Below are 23,571 nucleotides of genomic sequence, written 5' to 3'. Positions count from 1 at the left end.
TACGACGTCACTGGTTGTCGGTTTTGTGCTAGGTTCAATAAGCGAACTATTAAGCGATGCTTTGATTTCGCACGACACTACTTCGGTAGGAAATTTAATTACACTATGCCGTCGGAGCAACCGACTACCGGCGTGCATAAAAAAACACAAAGATAAAGAAAGGCAGCCTAGATCCAAGCCAGACTCCGAGCCCTCGTCTGGGCCGGTCGCCGGTTCTCCGGTTTTCAGTGAGGCACCTACGCAGCCCCTGGCTACCGCTAAATTGGATCCCCAGACCGCTTCGGATTCTCTAGCAGAGAGTTCTAGGCCGACAGCCATTTTCTTTAGGCCCTACCGACAACATTGCAGTAGAAGAAGCCGGTGCTGTAGAAACACCTTCGGTTTCTGAAGGTGTCTTCAGACCGACTACTCTCACCATAAAATCTTATGCTAAGCTTAAGACTCCTCTAAAAGCAAAAAAGACTACTCTTCAGTCTCCAGGTCAAGGCCCTATGCCTAAGAAACAGATGCTTAAAATGACTGAAGATTTAATTTCTTTGATCAGGGGTTCCCAACCCCCCCCCCCCCCAGACAAAAGGCCTAGACAAGAGGAGGATTATGCCTCCTCTGATCAAGTGTCTGTTTCCTCAGGCTCCTCTGAGGAACGGGATTACTCCTTTCCCCCTTATGAAGATTCTGATGCTGAAGACTCAATTCCCTCAGCTTCTCCCCCTGAAGATTATTCATTTGTGGAAACCTTACATACCATGAGGGAACATTTCCACTGGGAAGGTCAGGACTACTCCGACTCGAAGAAAAGGCTCCGAGAGTTTCTTTTACTCCCCCAGCACAGACCCCTTGCTATCCCCCCAGTTTTAGACCTTGTAGATGATGTTTTCTTAGAATCTAGTCTAAATCCAGATTCTCTGCCTCCTGCTCCAGCCAAACCAGATGGATACTATAGAGTGCCTGACTCACACAAATTCCTATACAAAAGCCCTGTTGCTGATCCAGAGACAATCTCCCAGGGTCCCAAGGGGGCTAAGGCTTCTATGGCTAAAAATCCTGTACCCTCTGAAAGGGACTCCAGAGCACTAGATAGGTGGGGGAAGAAGGTTTACACCTCAGCTACTCTAGCTATGAGAGCACTAAATTGTCAATTTCACATGCTTAAATACCAGCAATTCCTAATGTCTCAAATACAACAAAAGATGGGCACGCACCCTCAACGGTCTGAATTCAAGGAAATGCAGGATCTGTTGCATGCAGCTGAACAGGTGGGCAAACCTACTTTACAATGTGGTTTTGATGCCTTGGAAGCTTCCTCTAGAGCAGCTGTTACTGGGTCTGTTATACGTAGGCATGCTTGGTTAAAGGAACAATCTCTGCCTGATCATGTTAAAGCAAAGTTACTAGATGCACCCTTACAGCAGGATGTCTTATTTGGGGTTAAAGCAGAGGAGGTTTTAAAGAAAATGGAGGATAAGGCAAAATCTATGCAGACTGTCAAAGATTTCTTACAAGTACAGCCCCCACGCTTCAGCAGAAATTGGCCAACAAAAAATTGGTCTTTTCCAGCTTCTGACAGACCACAGAGGGGTAAATACAGGCGCCCAAGGGGCAGAGGACAAGCACAAATCCCTTACAAACCTCGCCAATGGGGCACTGCAACACAGAAGGGAGGAGAAGACGGGCCACAAACTACTAGAAGGCAAACACAATGACTTGTACTTCAAACTGCCAAGCAAAACTCTCTTGGCAGCTCCCTTGGGAGGAAAATTAACACTTTTGCAGACAACTGGCGCATCGTCACAAAGGACAAATGGGTCCTAGACATTATCTCTCAAGAATACAGATTCCATTTCCACACCTTGCCAAGGACAAAAGGAATGCCAAACCTGCCAGAAAATCAATGGGCAGAGGCACAAAAACAAATTACAGCTCTCATGGACATGAGAGCCATTCAACTGGTACCTACACAGGAGCAAGGCCAAGGATTTTACTCCAGGCTCTTTCTAGTCCCCAGAAAGGACAATGCTTGAAGACGCATTCTGGACCTTTCAATTTTAAACACCTTCTTGCAAGTACCCAAATTCAAGATGCTAACACTACAGCAGCTTCTTCCCATGTTGGGCACGAAAGCTTGGCTAGTAACGTTGGACCTCAAGGAGGCATACCTGCATGTCCCTTTCAGACAAAATTGCAGAAGATACCTCCGTTTCATTGCAGGTTCAACCCATTACCAATTCTCTGCACTGCCCTTTGGCTTATCTGCTGCGCCCAGGGTCTTCACAAAATGCCTGGCACCAGTAATTGCATACTGCAGACAAAGAGGAATTCAAATATACCCATACCTGGACGACTGCCTCATCCAAGTAGAAAGCAAGGACATTCTCTTACAACACCTGGCTTTTGTAAAATATTTTCTAAGTTGCCTAGGGTACACAGTAAACGAAAAGAAATCAAAACTAATGCCCTCTCAAAATATGACATTCCTGGGTGCCAGCTTGAATACAACAGCCCAGTTGGCTTATCTGACACCAGACAAACAACTACAATTAACTCAGTACTTCAGAGCAATGGCAGCAAAGACCCAACTCCCTGCAAGAAAAATTCTGCAGGCCTTGGGCTTCATGGCATCTTGCATACTACTAATACCATTTGCAAAACTGCATATGAGGAAATTACAATGGTACCTAAAAAGCGTATGGACTCAGCACAGCCACAGCTTGGAAACAATGATACCTCTCATTCCCTGCCTTCAACAGGAGTTCCTATGGTGGTTACAGGCATGTCACCTCAACAAGGGTCAGCCTTTCACCTTACCCCCAGCCAGGCAAACTATGACAACAGATGCATCGGACTATGCCTGGGGGGCACACATGGCAGGACGGTGCATTCAAGGCATATGGACTGCAGATCAAAGGAATCTGCACATCAATCAAAAAGAAATGCTAGCTGTACAAAATGCTCTGACAGCCTTCAAGGACCTCTTACATCCAGGACAGCTTATCATAAGAACAGACAACACCACAGTAATGTGGTACATAAACAAGCAAGGGGGTACACACTCCTACCCTCTATGCAGGTTAGCAATGACCTTGTGGAACACAGCACTGGCTTACCAAGTTCAATTACAAGCTCAATTCCTGCCAGGAAAAAAGAACACATTGGCAGACGACCTAAGCAGAAACATCATGGATCTCCACGAGTGGAAACTGGATCCACAAGTATTTGCAATGATCACTCAAAAATGGGGACTCCCAGACATAGACCTATTTGCCAGCCCCCAAAACTATCAACTAACAAAATTTTGCACAAGGACTTTTCACCATCAAGCTTTGAAAGTGGACATTCTCTCGTTCAGTTGGAAAATGCTAACAGTATATGCCTTTCCTCCACTACCCCTTCTCACAAGGGTGCTGCTGAAAGTCAGGATGGAGAGGCCCCGAATGATACTCATTGCCCCAGACTGGCCACGTCAGCACTGGTACCCACTATTAAGGAATATGGCCCAGGGCCCACCATGGATTCTACCACAAATTACCCATCTGCTCACACAGCAAGACAATCAGATTCTACACAGCCAACTCAAAACCTTAAACTTGGCTGCATGGCAAATCACCTAAGCAACCAGCCAGCTCCTCTCTCACAAGCTGTTATGGATGTTATTCTGGAGGCCAGGAGGCCCAGCACCAGGAAAGCCTACTCGGACAAATGAAAAAGGTTTTGTGCCTGGAACCAAGCTAAAGGCTAAAATACCCTTCAGCCTGACATACCTCAGATTTTGCAATATTTAACTGAGATGTTACACAAAGGGCTTTCTTTTTCATCTATTAAAATCCACGCCTCAGCTATTTCAGCTCACTACAACACGGATCCTCCCTTATTTTCACATCCACTCCTAAGGCAGTTTCTCAGAGAGGCCAAAAACATCAGGCCTCCCAGGAGAGCACCAAAACCTACTTAGGACCTCAGCTTTGTTCTGGAAAAACTTATGCTACCTCCTTTTGAGCCCGCTTTTTCAGCTGACTTAAAGTTTATATCATGGAAGACTGCCCTGCTGCTAGCAATTACTTCAGCGAGAAGAGTTTCAGAGCTTCAGGCACTAATGGCAGTAGAGCCTTTCCTCATTTTTCATCAAGACAGAGTTTCTCTACAGACTAACCCCTCCTTTTATGCCTAAGGTGGTATCCAGTGTGGCTCTAAATCAAACCATCCATTTACCCACCTTCTTTCCAAATCCACAGAACAAAGGAGAAAGACTCCTACATTCCTTGGACGTTCACAGGCAGCTACGTTACTACTTGGATAAAACTAAGGTTTTCAGAAAATCTGACCAGCTTTTTGTATCCTATGCTACAGCATCACAAGGAAAGGCCATCTCAAAACAGACCATTTCCAAATGGATAGGACATTGCATACGTTTTTGCTACACCCACCATGGAAAACCAGTTCCTGCTAGCATAAGGCCCCACTCTACCAGGGCAGCAGCTACATCTACAGCCTACCTCAGGGGGGTGCCAACCAAGGATATTCTGGAAGCTGCAACTTGGAGTTCAGTACACACCTTCACCAAACATTACCACTTACCACTTTACTCTAAGACTAGAGCTGGCTTCGCCACTGCAGTTTTGCACTGCCTTCTAGCCTCCTCTAACCCTGTTTGACTCCACCACCCATCCTTAGCTTTGGGATTCTACCCAAGTGTGATGACTGCAGCAGGGTAACACGATGAACATAGTACAGTTTTGTATCTACCATAAATGTAGATGTTCGAGTGTATACCCTGCTGCAGTCCAGGTTACCCTCCCTCCTTCCCCTCTGAACTAGCTGAACGTATCTCTACCATTCTATCCTGTACTACCTCTGTGGTGTATTTGCGTGTGCCGAAGGGTTTTGTTTTATTTTTATACCAATTAGGGGCACCTGACATCTGGGGCAAGAAAAACTGAAGAAAATGGCGTCGGATGCCTCTGATATACCCCTGGCACACTGACATCAGGGAAGAAGCGACAGCAAGACGCTGGACCAAGACTTTGGAATTCGGGCCGACTGCGGGACCGCCTGATGGCAGGATAACCCAAGTGTGATGACTGCAGCAGGGTATACACTCTAGCATCTACATTTATCGTAGGTACAAAACTGTACTTTCTACTTAGACAGGACTAAATCACTCAGGCAATCGGATCAGCTTTTTGTCTCCTTTCATCCAAGGGCCCTAAGAAAGGCGGTGTCTAAACAGACATTCGCCTCTTTGATTTCTAAGGCTATTGCGTTTTGCTACTGCTGTCATGGGAAACAGTTTGACTCATCTGTCAAAGACCATTCCACCAGAGATGTGTAGTCTACAGCAGCCTTTTTCAAAGGCATTGATTACTCGTCTCTTCTGGAGGCAGCAACTTGGTCCTCCGTACATACCTTCACCAAGCATTACAAATTGGATTCAATCTCCAGGGCTAGAGCAGTGTTTGCTAGATCTGTTCTGCAGTCTGACTCTCCTCCCGCACCTGCCACCCACACCACTACGTAGAGAGCTTTGGTACTCTTCCCTAAAGTGAAGAATACTGCAACATGAGATTAGAAGGAAATAGAATAGTTGTGTAAGAATGTAGCATAATCTTAGATGATGTTCTTGTCCATGTTGCAGTATTCAGTCCCACCCACCTTTCTCCCTCTCTTGCCCGTATTATAAACTGGGTCCTTCCCCTGACTACTGACCTTGTGTCTGGGAAGGGTTTTTATTGGCTTTTACTACTCTTATTCCTGGAAACTATCTTTATGCGGCAGCCAGTTCTGATTTGGATATGTGCAGATGTCACAGATATATAGCCAGTGTCAGTCTATGGCTCTGACATGCAACATCACACATACCCCTGCATTCAAGACTTTGATATACTGGCTGGATGTCCGGTGCTGCAGGCAACAACTCCCTAAAGTGAAGAATACTACAACATGGAAGAAAAAAGTACGCAACTCTTCTTTACTGGAAATACCCAAGGATTTCTGATGTAGTTCTTGGTCGCTATACAAAGTGGTTATTTTGATGAACATTTCTTTTGTTGATGTTTATATGCCAGCGACACTGAAGAATGTCTACACTGTTTTATTACCATATGTACAGTGTGTGTGCGTGTGTCTGTGTGCTTGGCAGATATACAGCTACCGTACTGCAGGGCCTGTTGTCCTCAATATATATAAGTGAAGATGTAGGCTCCTATTTATTTGCAGCTGTTTTAGAAGCATTCCAGAGTCCTGATGAACATTTATTAATACCTCTTGTAGCTCAAAAGGTGTAGTCGCATGGAAGATGTTGCCTTGAACAACTGCAGTTTTGTTTTAAGCATGTTAGTGAAGCTGCACCTGTCGTCATGGAAATATTTTGACATTCGTGTTAAGGTTGCCCGCAATTCAATATTAAGATTATTACTGTATTTGAATAATTTTGTTTTAGTTCATTATACTATATTTAAAACTCCGCATAATTATGTTCCTGTTACTTGTACTTATAATTGGAAAATACCATGTCTCCGCCTGATCTATTACGAAAATAAACTTAAAAGTGCAAGCTGTGACATATTACTAGTATGGAGATCTGAGCATTTTGTGACTGGTTTTCCTGTGTAAATGTGTATTTTAGGTGGAGCAGGAGGAAAAGGTGTTTGGGGTGCTCCTGGGATGGTTTACACTTATGAAGAACCAGATGCTCGTGACCCCAATTATGATGAAGCTTGTGCGGTATGTATTAAAAGCTTATTTAAATTTGATGAATGGAAATATTTAGCTTGTTTAATTTGCTATCTTGTTACCTTCCAGTTTGTTTTTCAAAATGTTAGTAACTGATATTCCCCATTTGGCATTAAAAGAATCGGATGTTGATTAGTCACAATTATTTCTTCTAGTGCAGAAGACACCTAGGCACCTTTGGAAATTTAGCTTGTAGGCAGTCATCAGAAATTTGCCACAGAGATTTGAAAGGTGCTCGTCTTTGGACTTGTAACATTCCATGGTGGGGGCTTTAATTAATATAATCCACTCTGAGTTTGCTGCACACAGGAAAAGGTGGCTTTCTCCTTTTATGATCACCAGTGAACAGGGTGTGTAGTAAAGTTTTTTTTTGCAGCCCATGGCATTTATAGTAACTGTGAAAGCAGAAGGGTTTTTGATACTATAGTTTTCTTGTGTGCACATTTATATATGATGTAGATGATTAAGAAGAAGTAAATGAAACTGTTCTATCTGTATGAAAGTAGTAAGACTGATGCTGTAGACAGAACTGTAGAGCACATCAAATTTTCAAAGGTTTCTAGCCTATTATGCCCATAACGCAACACTCTATAGATTGTTGGTCCTACTGTTGATTGTCTGGTCACAGTGCAAACACTGTAAACTACTGCAAATTGCATCTAGGTACATTTTATTATTTTTTTATTGTCAGTAAACACATTAGTGCATTGTTACTTTATGTCAGTAAATAGTCAGCAGTCAGTCCTGTTACATAAATCACTAGCGTTTAAACACAGTTCAACTCTATTTTAAACATGAGCCCTTATTTAAAGTCTGTAGTGTTCATTTTTTGTGCCTTCTTTTTAAGTTTAATGTCTTTAAGAAGCCAACTCACATTCCAAGACTTGTCAGTATAAATGGCCACTTAAACTTAGAGTAGGCCTTTTGGAATCTGGCCTGCTGTGTAAGCCCTTTTATAGATGGGCCTCACACCTGAAGTAAATCACTTGTCTTTCAGAGTTTGATAGACTTAAACTGAGAGTATCTGTATTGGAATCTGGCTGAGTATCCATTACATTGCCTCAGGTTGACTAAGTCTCCTTTAGTAAGGGTTCTTCTGTTGCTTCCATTTTCGGGTTACACACCTTTTATGGCAGCATATCATAACTTAAGGCTAATCTTTCTTCATTAGTGTACATCCATGGCACAACGGTTTTAAATTCTGAGACAAAAAAATCTGGTGTAAGAATTAATGTCTCAAGCCATGGCATGTTATGATTTACTGCAGGTCTTTCTTTAAAAACCTGTTAACATATGGCTTCCCAAGAATTATGCAGCCAGTCACCTAAATCCCTCTGGATGCAACTCCAGCAGGTGTGTAGAGCTACAGGATTTTTTTTTTATTTAACCTGGCTGGTGTATGAAATTAGCCCTGCCAACCAGGGAAGCAAAATCTTCTAGATTGCATGGTGTTTCTGAGTATTGACATCGTCTTTAACTATTTCTCATTAGATATTTTGACCTTTTAAATCCTTGAAAATCATTAGTCTATATTCTATCATTATATGCCTCCCTGCAAGCAACAAATTTACCCCCCCCCCTTCTGTTCACTGGTCTCCCCGTTGTGTGTGTGTGTGTGTAAACCATTCCATCTACTGGGGGTCACTGAGGTAAATTTTGTTGGATTGAGTCCTGACATCAGACGGTGAAAGATTTGTCTCTGTATTATCGCACTACCATATCCCTTCACAAAGACGTGCCATGTCAACACCATTCCTGCCTGATGCAATGGTTCCTAGTGAGCCAAACGGTGCCACTCCTGCCTGAAGCAGTGGCCACTAATTTTTTTTCTGATTACTCTCTGTTTTGATTTTGAAACAATGTTCAGTCTAGTACCTCTCTCATGAAAGTCACCTTTAAGAGGTCCAACACAACTTGGTAATCTCACATTTAAAGTGGTTAACATTTTGGCTGTTGTTTTTTAATGTTGGCAGTATCGTCTCAGGTCATTCATTATAATTACTTTCCATATATTTTTTTTCCTGATGAAAGTAAATCCTGTAACTTTTTTTAGTGTGGCTGCCTTGGCATGCATTTCTGTGTTTGGAAGAGCCAAACTGCATGTGATGTAGGGAGCATTGACATTTCCCAACTTATTCTATGTTTTTCTTCCTGTCCATATAAATTCTGCTACCAGCCTATAGAAGAAAAATAATGGCATGGAATTGGAGAGACCTTATACAGCATATAAAACTAGTGGTAAGACAAAATTCTCTGCTTCATATCTGCACATAGCCCCTTCCATCTGTGTAGCATCCCTGCAAATAAAAAATGTGAGTATGTCTTCCACCTTATGTGTTTTTCAGTTTAATTCCAATGTATTTAATGTAGCTCTTGCCCTCCAAAAAGGGAATTTTCATGACACAAGGTGTGGTTGAGAATGTAGTTGATTTTTACCTCCTTGTTTTATCAAAATTAATTTTATAGCCATAAAGTCTAAGAGCAGGAGTAAGATCTGAAGTTCATTACTCTGATTTGCAAGGTACACAATTAAATAATAATATATAGTGAGGTCATACAATGGATTCCTTTGAAGGTGTATCCTGTTATAGTAAATGTTATTGCATTTGCCAGTGGCTGCAAGTATGTGCCACACAAAGTGGATGGGAACATCCTTATCTTCGTTTTGGTAAGTTTGAAATCTGTAGAAAGCCTAGTTCCTTGGTCTTTGCACCTGTATATGTAACGTCTTTAATGTTGCAAAATATCTGTAGAGTTCCATGTGTAAGAGCTTTAAAACAAGTTGCCCCTTTTACCCGATCAAAAGCTTTTTCCACATACAAGCTTTTTAGCAAAAGTATCTTGTTTCTGTTCTTCACATCTTCATTTAACAAGGCCATTCTGATCATGCTATCTGTTGCAGTGCATCCAGGAGTAAATACAGCTTGCTCAAGGTGTGTAAGTGCCAGAAGGTATTTTGATGCATGGTTTGCAGGTATTGCTTAAATTCATTTGTAATCATGGTGAAGTATACAAATAGTATCTAGTGTTTGTCTGTTCTGTCTGGCTTCAACCTGTGGGACTTTAGATTCAACACTGGCCAATTCTGTAAAGTCTTTAGTCCACTTGGCTCCACATCCCTTACCAGTCCTCCTTCAGCTTTTGAGAGTTAGTGTAGTGAATTTGGTGAGAGTTTGCTGTTCCCTTATCCTTGATTTGTACCTTTTTTCTGTTTGTTCTTAGGTAGGTGGGGAGATGGGTATGTAGATCTTTTACGTCCTCCATCTTCTTTTCCCACCCTTTTGTCAGTCCTAGTGTTGTGTGTTGTTACAACAGTTTAGTTGGTTTTAAAAAGTGCATTTCCTACGCGGGCAAGTTGCCTTCCCATGACACACACTTAGTGTATTTATTTTGTGGGACACTGGTATGTCTGGATTCTGGATGATCCATCTGCAAAAGTTTTGGTGACGGGGCCATCAAGTATAGTGCCAAGTTGGTTTAAAAAGGGATTCTAACCTCTGGTTCTGTTTTCTTCTGTTTCTGGGGTGGCTCCTCCTTTGGCTACAAAGACTGGGTCTGAGAAGCCTTGACATTGAAACTGTAGACATTCTAAAAAGGATTGCAAGAAATCCTCTTTGTCATCTACTTCTGGCCCTGCTCCCTTGGGATCACTGGACCCAAAGGTCCCATGACTTTTGGATCCTCCAGCTCCCCTGGCACTGATATCGGCCCCCAACATCTCAGAGCCAATTTACTTAGCTGAAAGCTAGTAAAACTGTTTCTCTGGGTCAAGTATCCCAAGCCCCTTCTTGATCAAAGGGACCTCTTCAGGCAAGGTAGCTTTTCCTTTTTCACTGAGCATCCTACCCACGAGGTTGCTGGCGTCTTCCTCTGTTCAAGGACCCTCCGTCTCAGATCTGGCATGAAGGGTCTTCTTCCAGAAGACGTTCAAAGTCTTCTTTAGTGGCTTCTTCATCCTGTAATCAAGGTTGGTGGGCAGCATTAAAACCTCTGATTTGGAGTAGCCGATGAGGTCCTTTTTGCAGGTGCAGATGCAATTAGGCCTTATCCGTTTGGGTCCAGGTCCAGCGCCGGGACCTTCAGCTTAGTCCTTTTGGCTTCTTCCCTCGGCCCCTTTGGCTCCAAGGTCTTTAGGTCCAGCTGAATTTCCTCTGTCTGGGTCGGATCTGATAGCTTGGCCACCTTTGGCTCTGTCCTTTTCCTTGGAAGCCTTGACCCTGACTTTTTTTCGTGGTCATCAGGATCTCTAAGCCATGGTCTTGAAGCTGGAGTTTCTGGGTCAGGGTTGACTGTTCCTGATTCGGGATTGTTGCTTTCAATAGGAACTTTGGACATCTCTGCACTGATCTCAGCATCTGGGGTAGGCGCGGCTGTCTCTGGTACGGTCAGGTTCTGGGACACTCTGACCTGAGAGGCCAGTCGCTGCCTTTGCCTTTGACATTGTAGAGAGGACGCTGTCCTCTCGAGAGAATGGTCTGATTTCTCAAGCCAGCATCCCATCCCCTTTTTTTATTGGCATTTGCAACCAGTCATCAGTCTGCCCTTATGCTGGGACTTCCTGACTCTTTCTCCTTCCTCCCTGACTTTGTCAGAATGGGAAGTTTCAGGAAAGAGAAAGTGTAAGAGGAAATGCCAGGATTCCCCACCGAGGATACTGACCTTGAGGACTGAAAAGGATCTCCCAAGTCTCTGTGTGATTATGATGCCTCTTTTGGCGATTTTTATTAGGGCTGCTTCGCCAACAAGTAGGCTGGACCACCAAAGAGCCTACTCCAGAGGACTTGGTGTTTCTGGAGGCATTTGACCCGGCTACCACCTTGGGTGATTCCCCCTCCAGATACCTTTATAAACCTAGTGTTCCGGAGGGCATGGAAGGAACTCTGCACAGTGCAGCCCACTGGCAGAAAGCTGGATAAGTCCCCCCCCCCCTTCCAAGGGCAGGCCACATTAAGGGTCTGGCTGTCGACATTGTGGTGCAGCAGCCACCAAGGAGATTTCTGAAGAGAGCTCCTTGATCTGCTCCCCCCTAACAGGGAGTCTGAGGCATTGAATCATTTAGGGAAGTGTTCCTGTTCCTATGCCTCAGCCACTTTTGCACTGAGAGCCCTTAATTACTTGTCACACTTGACAAGACTTCAACAGGACCTAGTGTCTGAAGTGTAAAGTACCCTCAAGAAACAGCAGTTTCCAGAAATGCAGAAGACACCAGAGACTTGGTTGCCTACTGTGGTTTTCATCACCAGTGTTTCCATGAGGTTTATCTATTTTTTCTACTATTAAAGTGCAATTGGTGTCCATTTCTAACTGTCATGTTGGCAGCGATAATGAGCCTCTGGCTTCCCTCAAGATCTCTAAGGCATTCCTCAAAGGTACCTTTTTTACGCCATCCCCCAATATGAAATCTGGTTCTTTCCTGGGATCTGTCCTTCATTCTGCAGGTCTTTGCAGGCCCCTCGTTTGAATCTTCAGCTATTTTGTCTTGGGAAAACTTTGAATACTTCAGACACTAGGTCCCTGTTGAAGTCTTGTCAAGTATGAGAGGTGGCTGTTAGTTCTGCAAGAAGGGTTTCAGAGTTGCAAGCTCTTGATTTATTCACCTCCTTATTTGGTATTCCATAAAGACCGGGTTTCTTTTCATATGAATCCTTTTCTGTCAAAAGTAGCTTCCAAGAATGACCTTAACGGCTCTATTCACCTTCCTGTGTTTTTTCCTAATTTCTGCAACAAAGATGAATACTTCTTGCATTGTTTAGCTCTACATAGATAATTGAAATTTTATTTGAACCGTAACAAAGCTCTACATAGATAATTGAAATTTTATTTGAACCGTAACAAAGCTATCAGAAAATCCAGTCAGTTATTTGTCTGCTTTTCAAAAGCCAGGCTGGGCTCAGCTGAGTCTAAAGTAACTTTATCCAAGTGGCTGTCAGATTGTATTTTGTTTGCATACTTCTTGAAAGGCAAGACTGTTTTACACAAGCCTATGGATCGTTCAGTGAGGGCTGTGGCTACTTGTACAGCTTTCCTTTCTAGAGTGTCAGTGGATAATGTTTTTGTAGCTGCTACTTGGCTGGGTCACAACACTTGTGTCTCTGGTGTTTTGCTCTCACTTTCTAGTCTCTCGCATTCTCCTTGGTTGTCATAATCCATTTTTGGGAGTGTGTATTTTCAGAGTTGTACATCTCTCCATGATTTTTTTTCACGGGGAAAACTCTGAAGGAGGAACGGTGAGTTACAGGTGAAGGAGGAGGTGGAGTATAAAGTCTGTAGAATTGGCCAGTGTCCTGTCCGAAATTCTACAGGTTGAACCAGACTGAGAAAGACAACATGGCTGTGTCATTGTGGTAAGTGCACAACTTTCGCTTTGTTCTGTTGTATGTGTTGGATCTATACTTGGCTTTAATGTTATGATAATAGCCTATTTCCAAGACTTGGGAGACGCACCCTTTCCCAGCCAGTACAGTGTCTACTAAGGTGCAACATTTTTAGTAAAAATGTGTTATCCCGTAAGTAAATTTCCATGGATAGTTACTTAGATCGTGGAGTTTTCCTTTTATATCAACTCCCTCTTCTGTGATTTATGCCATGGTGCCTTGGGCTTGCACTTCATTTAACTTCTTCTTTCATAATGAAAAGAAGGCATCTCCTCATCATAGTCCCCTGTCTGTTGGTAGTAAGTAGTTGTTCATAAAATCTTGCAGAATTTTTAAAGTGCCCCAAAGCATGACAGACTTGTCTACAGAACTGAGTCTTTCTGACCCTAGTTATTCTTCTGTCTGTTTCTTTTCCTAAGCCAGAACACAAAAAAATTGGTTCAAAGTATTTTCAAAAGCTCTCACTTTTTAACGCCCCCTTTGCCCAGTCTTATTTCAAGAAGCCTCTCTGTTTGCCTTTTAAATGACCTAGTCATTTTCGTCAACCTCCACTCCACTCCTCTCTACCATACTCTTCTGCTTTCTTAATAGTTCTCCATATATTATTTTGTTTTCTGCATAATATTAGTGTGGTTTGCTGCTGTGCTGTTCTTAAAGTAGTTTACGGGTTTTGCCTTAAATGCATCCCTTAACAGTGGAGCAGTCTCTCTGTCCTGTACAGCTAGACCCTGCCAATCACTAATAAAGTTGTGTAACTTTCTAGGAAATACAGCGTGTTCAGTGCATAGGTCACCGTTGCATTATACTAAGCTCTATGGCACCAACCCCTGAGGACCAGCTAGCATCACAAAAGTTAAAAGGTGTCTTCCATACACTCCACCTGTCAGGAGCTTGATCATAACTTAGAGTGCAGAAAGCTTCAGAAGTTTTTTGCTGCTACCGTTGGTGGTCTGCTTGAAATTCAGTCTGCTAGCGATCTTTTAGAGCTGGGCAGATAAGTCCCCTTTTGAGAAAAACTTTCCACTAAATAGAAGTTTGAGGAAAGCTGAAAATTGTTTGTGGGGGACTGTCCTTTTTGTTTCGTAGGGAGTTGACGTGTAAATGCTTCTGTGAACGTTTGTTTGTGGGAAAAGTTTATTTTTGACTGGAATTTTTTTTACAGAAATTGAGTTGGTTTGTGGGACAGGTTTCTATGCTTGTGGGGCACTGTCAGTTGTATAGTTAACTGAACGTTATTCTTTAGCAACTTGTCCAGGCTCCGCTACCTGCATTTGAGATCTGCTTTTCTGCTTACCAGTGGAGCAACCTCCAGTCTCTGTCCCTGTGGATAAGCAAAGGTTAAAAACTACAAAGTTGTCAGGGAGTCTATAGGTGCCAGGCCAGCTCCTATTTTGCCACAGCCACTAATGGATGTCTCTGCTTTGTCCACTTGATGATCTTCAGGCTGCTTACCCCCCCCCCCAAGTATTCTTGGTGTAACTTCTGTGGCTGTATGGATGCCCCTGGTGGGCAAGGGAGAACCACTTTTGTTGGTGTCCTAGTAAGGGGCAGGGCAGTATCCTTTTCTTTACTGGGATAAGGAACTTGCATTTGAGACTAGTATGCCTGATTAGTCTGTTCCCAAGAATATCCCCATTAAAAAAAAAAAAAAAATGACTCGCAAGGACAGTTAGTCTAGTACTAACCTATGAACCTATTGATGTTCATCGTGTTTCACTGTTTTAGTCATGACTGTAGGGTTCTCCCCTGCCGGCAGGCAGTCCTCGGTCGGCCAGAATCCCAAAGTCTGGGTCCGGCGTCGGCTGTTCAACCATGCTCCCTGACGTCAGAGCGCTAGGAGTACAAAGCTGACAGCCGACGCCATCTTCTCCAGTCTTTCTTGCCGTGCAGTGATAGCAGTTCGCAAGTGCCGGTCGGCTGACTCCTGACTATTTTTTCTGAATAAACTTCAGTCCGAAGACTTTCTTCTCCACTCAAAGCTAAGTATCCGTTGGGGAAACTTTTTCTTGCTCCAGTCCGATGTCAGAAAAAGTTAATTGTATTTCATGTGGGAAGCAAATACCTCATAAGGATTTTCATTCTTACTGTATTCCTTGCTTAGGCCCTGACCACGACGTAGCTAGTTGTCGGTTTTGTGCTAGATTCAATCAACGTATAATTAAACGAAGGTACAATTTTGCTTTTCATTACTTCGGTAGACGCTTTAACTACAAAATGTCGTCTGATACGGTTCCGGCTACCGGAGTTCACAAACGTCGCAAGGATAAAGACAGGCCTCCGAGGTCCAAATCTGATAGCGCACAAGCGGAGCCAGCTTCAGGTTCGGCCGTCGTCAGTGAGGCACTTTTGCAGCCCCTGTCGTCGGCCATTTCAGAACCGATGGCCGAAACGGACTCTCATGAGGAGCCAAACAGGCCTTTAAATATTTCTATCGCAGGACCTTTGGACAATGCTCCTTCGGATGGGTCTGGAGCCGCTGTGCAGGTACCGGCTTCTGAAGGGGTTTTCAGGCGTACTCGGCTTCTAATAAAGGCAAAGCCAAAGACAAAGGCAAAGACTCCTTCTAAATCAAAGACTGCAACTCAGGCCTCTTCTGAACCGGCTCCCAAGTCACAGAAACAGTTTCTCAAGATGGAGGATTTACTTACTATGATTAGGGGTTCTCATCCCCCTCCAGATAAAAGGCCAAGGTAGGATGTTTATTATGATTCCTCTGATCAGGCTTCTGTTTCTTCAGTTTCTTCTGACCAGGAATATTCTTTCCCTCCTTATGAGGATTCTGATGCTGAGGAATCCATTCCTTCAGCTTCTCCCCCTGAGGATTTCTCTTTTGGGGAAACTTTGCATGAAATGAGGGAACATTTCCATTGGGAAGGACAGGAGTATTCGGAATCTAAGAAAAGACTAGGGGATTTTCTTCTTCTCCCCCAACATAGACCCCTGGCTATTCCTCCTGTTTTGGATATTGTGGATGATGCTTTTTCGTAGGCTAACTTAACCCCTGACTCTTCCTCCTGCTCCTGTTAAGCCTGATAGATATTACAGGGTTCCTGATTCCCACCAGTTTTTATACAAGAACCCTTCTGCTGACCCTGAAACCATTTCTCAGGGTCCTAAGGGAGTTAAGGCCGCTTCTGCCAAAAATACCATTCCCACTGAAAAGGATTCTAGATCTTTAGAAAGATGGGGCAAAAAAAGTGTACACTTCTGCTACTTTATCCATTAGGGCTTTACATTGTCAGTTTCATATGCTGAAATTCCAGCAATTTCTCTTGTCTGCTTTAAAACAAAAGCTTACTTCCATTTCTGCCTGTGCAGATGATAAGGAATTACATGACTTATTGCATGCCACTGAACAAGTTGGGAAGCATGGTTTACACTGTGGATTTGATGCCTTGGAGGCTTCTTGTAGGGCTGCTGCCTCCGGCACAGTCATCAGAAGGCATGCATGGCTAAAGGAACAAAATTTGCCAGAACAAGTAAAAGCTAAATTATTGGATGCTCCTGTTCAGCATAATGTTTTGTTTGGATCAAAAGCTGAAGAGGTGATTAAAAAGATGGAGGATAAGGCGAAATCCATGCAAACAGTTAAAGATTTCTTACAAGTACAGCCACCAAGATTTAGCAGGAATTGGCCTTCTAAAAATTGGTCCTTTCCCACTTCAGACAGGCCTCAGAGGGGTAGATATAGACGCTCCAGAGGAAGGCCTCAAACACAAGCTTCTTATAGACCAAGACAGTGGACTGCTTCCACCCCCTAGGGGAGGAGAGGACAGATCACAAACTCAGGAAACAAACTCAATGACTCCCTCTGTTGGGCTGCAGGAACTTCTTGCCTGGAAGCCCCTCTCGGAGGAAAACTCTCTCTTTTTTTATCAAAATTGGACACATATAACCCAAGACAAGTGGGTTCTGGATGTGGTTTTAAGAGGTTACAAATTCCATTTTCATACCCTGCCAAGGCCAAGCGGATGGCCAGACCTTCCAAAACATCAATGGACAGAGGCCTTAAACCAGGTGGAAGCTCTTTTGGCCATGAAAGCAATAGAACCGGTTCCACTTTCAGAGATGGGACAGGGTTTTTACTCAAGGCTCTTTCTAGTCCCCAGGAAGCAAAACACATGGAGACCCATTCTGGATCTGTCAGTCTTGAACACCTTTCTAGAGATTCCAAAATTCAAGATGCTTACTCTACAGCAGCTACTTCCAATGCTGTCCAAAGATGCATGGATGGTAACTTTGGATTTAAAGGAGGCATATTTACACATTCCCATCAGGCAGGAACGCAGAAAATACCTCAGGTTCAAGGCCGGATCGAGGCACTTTCAATTCTCTGCGCTGCCCTTTGGATCGTCTACTGCGCCCAGGGTCTTCACCAAATGCCTGGCTCCAGTAGTAGCTTACTGCAGACTCAAGGGAATTCAAATTTACCCTTATCTGGACGATTGTCTAATTCAGGCAGACAGCAAGGATGTCTTACTCCTGCAGCTAGAATTTGTACAGAACCTCCTCAAGTTCCTGGGATTCTCTGTAAACATAAAGTCAAATTTGACACCCTCACAACAGATAATTTTTCTGGGTGCTCTTCTAAAGGGTGCTCTTCTAAACACTACAACCCAGATGGCATTTCTGACATCCGAAAAACAATTACAGCTGGCTTCAACTTTCAAGACCTTGGCAACGTTAACTCCGCTATCTGCAAGGAGATTCCTGCAGGCTTTGGGTTACATGGCCTCCTGCATCCTTCTCGTACCATATGCAAGACTACACATGAGGAAAATACAGTGGTACCTAAAAAGTGTATGGTCTCAGCATTGCCACAGTTTAGACATTCTGATCTCCGTCCTGCCTTGCCTTCAAAAGGAATTTCTTTGGTGGTCCAGGGCATGTACTCTAAACAAAGGGAAACCCTTCTGTCTGCCTCCTGCCACTCAGATTCTAACCACGGACGCCTCGGATTTTGCTTGGGGAGCCCATTTTCAGGGCAACTGTCTGCAGGGCCTTTGGACAAAGGATCAGAAGCACCTGCATATCAATTTAAAGGAAATGTTAGCCGTTCAGAAAGCTCTAATGGCCTTCAGGAATCTTCTACAACCAGGACAACTACTAATACGGACAGACAACACCACAGTTATGTGGTACATAAGCAAGGGGGATCTCATTCCTACCCCCTTTGCAGACTAGCCATGGATCTATGGAACACAGCTCTAGCTTGCAATCTGGACCTTCAAGCTCCAGTTTCTACCAGGGAAGCAAAACTTCCTGGCAGACAGTCTGAGCAGAAACCTTTCGGATCCACACGAGTGGATGTTGGACACCAAAATATTCAGGATGATAACAGCAGTCTGGGGATGTCCTCACATAGACCTGTTTGCATCCCATCTCAATCATCAACTACAGAATTTTTGCACCAGGACTTTCCACAAAGAAGCTTGGAAAGTGGATGCCCTATCTTTCAGTTGGAGGAACCTCTCGGGATATGCTTTTCCGCCTCTTCCTCTTCTTCCACGGGTATTATTAAAGATAAAACAGGACAAGCCCAAGATGATAATCTTGCTGGCCCCAAATTGACCTAGACAGTTTTGGTACCCAACTCTAAAAAACCTATGCCTGGACCCCCCTTGGATTTTACCTCAGTCTCCGAACCTTCTGTCCCAACATCAGGGTCAGGTTCTACACTCTCGTGTCAGAACTCTCAGACTGGCGGCCTGGTTCATCCAGGGCCTTTGATTTCTTTTTCCTACCCAGGCAGGTTATGGATGTCATTTTAGAAGCCAGACGTCCTAGCACTAGAAAATCTTATGCAGGAAAATGGAAATATGTCCTTCATGGATGCATCTGCAGTCATAACAAATGGGTTGTCCTGTCGTCAGGCAGCCCTTCGGTCGGCCGGATTCCAAAGTCCGGGTCCGGCTTCGGCTGATGTCGCACTTCACCCGACGTCATCTCTGCTGGTCTTCGGGTATAAAGGCATCAGCCGACGCCATTTTCCTGTCTTTCTTGCCGCGTGGCGCCCGAAGCAGAAGCTGTTCGCAAGTGCCGGTCGGTCAGATCCAGAGATTACTACTACCGAATACTACCAAGACTTCTAAAAAGCTAAGTACCCCGTTGGGGACTCTTTCTTGCCTCAGCCGATGTCAGAAAAAGTCAATAACTGTTTAACTTGTGGGAAACAAATACCTCATAAAGATTTCCACTCTTACTGTTTGCCTTGCTTAGGCCCAGACCACGACGTAGCAGCCTGTTCGGCCTGTGCTTCCTTCAACCGACGAAAGCTTAGGCGTCGGTCGGAGTTTGCTGAACAGTTTCGGCTCGGATTTTGCGTACATTATGCCGTCTGATCCTCCGACTACCCAAATTGTTAAAAAACGCAAAGAAAAAGACCGACACTCGCGGTCAGCGGTTTCGGCCGAAACCACGGTTAAGCAAGCCGCGAGTGTCTCGGTTTCGGCCGAAACAGAGAAAACTGGTCAATCTACAGCCGAATCCATGACTACTACTGAGGCCCCTGCTACCTTACCTGAACTAGCCTCAGAAATTTTGCCTACAACTGTGGATCCTACTGATCTATCAGACACCATCCCCTTGGATATCTCTACCCCAGCACGTGGTGCTGCTAGGCCTCCTGCAGCCATGTCTATTAAGGCCTTTGCCAGGGCTAAAGCAGCCAAATCAGCTAAATCAGTGCCTGTTAAACCACCCTCTCTCAGGCCCACTCACTTCTAGTTCACAAATGCTTACTCTGGCAGAAGATTTAATATCCTTAATTAGGGGATCCCAATCTCACCCAGACAGGGCCTCTCAGCCCCCAGAAAAGAGACCTAGAGCAGAGCCCCCCGAGCCTGTGTCCTCTGATGAATCTGCGGATGACTCAGACATTACAGACCAGCCAGAGGCTCCTTTCTCCAACTATGAAGATTCAGATGCTGAAGAATCCATTCCAGCTGCCTCTCCACCAGAGGAATTCTCCTTTGGGGAAACCTTACATGCCATGAGAGAACAATTCCAATGGCAGGGACAAGATTTCTCAGACTCAAGGAAAAGGCTTAGGACCTTTCTGCACTTACCACAACATAGGCCCTTAGCTATACCTCCTGTCCTATCTGTTGTGGACGATGCATTTAATGATGTCTGCACTGCACCTGATTCTTTACCTCCAGCCCCTGCCAAACCAGATAGATTTTACAGGGTGCCAGACACTCATCACCACCTATACAAGGCCCCACTTGCAGAGCCGAAACTATATCCCAGGGGCCTAAGGCAGTAGCCTCGACCACAGCAAAAAACCCTATTCCCTCTGAAAGGGAATCCAGGTCATTAGAGAGATGGGGGAAAAAAGTCTACACCTCTGCTACTCTCTCAGCTAGAGCTTTAAACTGTCAGTTTCACATGATCCAATACCAAGAGTTTATGCTTGATCAGTTAATTAAAAAGCTGTCCTCTGATGAATCTTTAGATAAGAAATATGTATTAGAAATGGTGAATAACATCCAACAGGTTAGTAACCATTCTTTAAAATGTGGCTATGATGCACTGGAGGCTTCATTTAGATCAGCCATGACTGGCACAGTTATAAGAAGGCATGCATGGTTGAAAGAACAGGTCTTGCCGGATCATGTTAAAGCTAAGCTATTGGATGCTCCTATGGATAAGGCCAGTCTATTTGGGGAACCTGCCCAGCAGGTAATGAAGAAAATGGAAGAGAAGGCAAAATCTGTACAAACAGTCAAAGATTTCCTACAGGTTCAGCCCCCAAGGTTTAGCAGGAACTGGCCTGCCAAAAATTGGTCCTTTCCTGACTCCACAAGGTCACAAAGGGGCAGGAACAGACGCTCGAGGGGCAGAAATCAATCCAGAGGAGGTGCCTACAGAGGACGACAGTGGCAAGGCAATAACCGAGGCACAGACACAACCACTGCCACTGCAACAGGACAATCACAGTGACTTGAATCTGACTCCGCCTACCAGGGAGCAAATAGCAGCACCATTAGGCGGAAAGTTAGCCTTATTCTCGAAAAATTGGCACTATATTACAAAAGACAAGTGGATTTTACAAACCATAGACCAAGGCTACGGTTCCACTTCCACACTTTACCAGTAAAAGAGGAATGCCAAACCTGCCCCAAATCAAAGAATAGAAGCCCTGCATCAGATAGCGGAATTAATAAAGATGAGAGCTGTGGAAAGGGTACCAGTAACAGAACAGGGCAAAGGATTCTACTCCAGACTCTTCCTAGTACCAAGAAAAGAGAAAAACTGTAGACCTATTCTCAACCTGTCCATCTTAAACACATACATCATTGTCCCAAAATTCAAAATGCTGACCCTACAGCAACTTCTTCCCATGCTGGGCAAGGAGTGTTGGCTGGTAACTCTAGATCTCAAGGAGGCATACCTGCACGTCCCCATTCGACCAAATTGCAGAAGATACCTCAGATTTCTTGCAGGATCAGAGCATTATCAATTCTCAGCATTGCCCTTTGGCTTATCTACTGCCCAGAGTATTCACAAAATGCCTGGCATCAGTAATCGCCACTGCAGAGTACAGGAATCCAAATTTATCCATACCTGGACGACTGCCTGTTACAAGCGGACAACAAAAGCAAGCTGACAACAGATTTACAAAGGGTCATTTACTTGCTTCAAGCCCTGGGATACACAGTCAATTTACAAAAGTCAAGGCTGACTCCATCCCAGACAAGAACTTTCTTGGCTGAATTGGACACAGTAAAACAGATGGCATTCCTAACTGCAGAAAAACAAAAAGAACTCCCTCTTTACTTCTTGGCATTAACAAAGCAGAACAAACTAACAGCGAGAAAAGTTCTGCAGGCCTTGGGCTACATGGCATCATGCATAATCTTGGTCCCACATGCCAGACTGCATATGAGAAAGTTACAGTGGTACCTAAAGAATTTATGGTCTCAACACAGACACAGCTTAGAAACAGAAATACCACTAATCCCATGCTTAAAACAGGAGTTCCTATGGTGGGCTCGGGCATGCCAGTCAAACCCAGGCTTACCCTTCCACAACTTTCGAGCAAACCAAACCATCACAACGGACCTAGGATGGGGGGCACACATGATGGACAAATGCGTACAAGGACTGTGGACTCAGGACCAGCTGCACCTGCACATCAACCAAAAAGAAATGCTGGCAGTAAAACTGGCAATCCTAAAATTCAGACCATTCCTCAAAGAAGGCCATTTGATGATAAGGACAGACAACACCACAGTCATGTGGTACATCAACAAGCAGGGAGGCACTCATTCTTACCCCCTATGCAGGATGACTTTGGACCTTTGGAATCTGGCTCTAAGCTACAACATCCAGTTACAGGCAATATTTGTACCGGGAAAAGAAAACACCCTAGCAGACATTTTAAGCAGAACCACCTCGGATGCTCACGAATGGATGCTACACCCGGACATCTTCAAGACCATCACAAAGAAATGGGGAATGCCACAAATAGACCTATTCGCTTCCCCATAAAATCACCAGCTCAAAAAATTCTGCACAAGGACATTCCACCCACTTGCATGGAAGGTGGACTCTCTATCCTTCAGCTGGAAAGGCCTGACAGCATATGCATTCCCACCTCTTCCCTTAATACACAAGGTACTACTGAAAATCAAAGAGGAACGTCCAAGGATAATTCTGATAGCACCGAACTGGCCAAGACAACACTGGTACCCATTACTGAGGACCATGTCTCGGGAGAAAATGTGGTCAATACCCCTGATGCCTCTGATGTTAACTCAGAACAACTACAACATCATACATCCAAACCTAAAAACCTTGCAACTGACTGCCTGGAACATCATATAGCAGACCTTTCACAAAGGGTTAAAGACATTATCCTTGAAGCCCGCAGACCTTCAACAAGAAGGAACTATGCAGGAAAATGGAAAAGGTTCGTCATTTGGAGTACTGAAAGAGGAAAAGATGTGTCGAACATAGATATTGCTAACATTCTGGAGTACTTGGCAGAGCTTCTACATACAGGCCTGTCCTATTCCTCCATCAAGATACATGCATCAGCTATTTCAGCAGAATACAGCTTTGATCCTCCTGTCTTTTCACATCCTCTACTCAGGCAGTTCCTCAGAGGGATCAAGAATGTAAAACCTCCTAGGAAACCACCATTACCAGCATGGGACTTGAATTTTGTACTAGAAAAATTGACACTCCCTCCGTTTGAACCAGCAGCAACAGCAGACCTACAACACCTGTCATGGAAAACTGCTTTCCTACTGGCTATTACTTCAGCAAGGAGGGTTTCGCAACTACAGGCCTTAATGGCAGTGCAACCCTTCCTAATCTTCCATCAAGATAGGGTGTCCATGAGGACTAATCCTACATTTATGCCTAAGGTGGTATCCAGAGTGTCTTTAAACCAGGCAATCCACCTACCTACCTTCTTTCCCAATCCACAAAACAGAGGTGAAAGAATAATGCATACCTTGGA

The 23,571-nt window shown here is 44.2% G+C and overlaps 1 protein-coding gene across 1 annotated transcript in view; it reads left to right on the top strand.

Moving 5' to 3' along the window:
- PDCD4 (programmed cell death 4) overlaps positions 1–23,571 on the top strand; it is a 1,035,076-nt gene that overhangs the window by 97,043 nt on the left and 914,462 nt on the right. The window contains exon 3 of the mRNA XM_044064014.1: positions 6,620–6,717. Within this exon, the coding sequence (XP_043919949.1) occupies positions 6,620–6,717 (98 nt within the window). The remainder of the gene's footprint in view (positions 1–6,619; positions 6,718–23,571) is intronic.

The sequence above is a fragment of the Protopterus annectens genome, chromosome 2.part2 (assembly GCF_019279795.1).
Source record: "Protopterus annectens isolate FY-2018-M chromosome 2.part2, PAN1.0, whole genome shotgun sequence".
In the NCBI taxonomy this organism is placed as follows: Eukaryota; Metazoa; Chordata; order Ceratodontiformes; family Protopteridae; genus Protopterus; species Protopterus annectens.
The sequence above is the reverse complement of the archived record's forward strand: the minus strand, read 5'-3'. Positions and strand labels throughout refer to the sequence as shown.